Here is a 299-nt window from a genome sequence, read left to right as displayed (position 1 = left end):
CTGCGGCGTGGGGGTGCCGGGATGCCGCAGGGCTCTCTGCCCGTCCTGCCGGGAGGAGTCATCCCTGCCTTGGACTCCCCTTGTTGTCTCGCATCCCCTCCCCAGGCCCCCGCCGGTTCTCGGAGCCACCTTTTGCCCCCTACGCCCATCGCAATCCCGCTGGCGCTACCTCTAACTCCAGGGTCAGAGCTCTAACCCTGTCAAAGGTCCCTCGGCGGCAGCGTGCTATGTAATCCTGATAACCGCCGTGTGTGCCGGTAAGATCCCCCGGGTTAGTTGGGGTCTTCCATGCCGGCGGG

The 299-nt window shown here is 65.9% G+C and overlaps 1 protein-coding gene across 1 annotated transcript in view; it reads right to left on the bottom strand.

Annotated features, from left to right (window-relative positions):
- CCDC94 (coiled-coil domain containing 94) overlaps window positions 1-149 on the bottom strand; it is an 8,745-nt gene extending 8,596 nt beyond the window's left edge. The window contains exon 1 of the mRNA XM_009281177.2: window positions 144-149. Coding sequence (XP_009279452.1) covers window positions 144-149 — 6 coding nt within the window. The remainder of the gene's footprint in view (window positions 1-143) is intronic.
- Between the last annotated feature and the right edge of the window lie 150 nt (window positions 150-299).

This window comes from Aptenodytes forsteri, unplaced genomic scaffold (assembly GCF_000699145.1).
Source record: "Aptenodytes forsteri isolate BGI_AS27 unplaced genomic scaffold, ASM69914v1 Scaffold308, whole genome shotgun sequence".
Classification (NCBI taxonomy): Eukaryota; Metazoa; Chordata; class Aves; order Sphenisciformes; family Spheniscidae; genus Aptenodytes; species Aptenodytes forsteri.
Note: the sequence above shows the minus strand (reverse complement) of the source record. Positions and strands in the feature narration are given on the sequence as shown.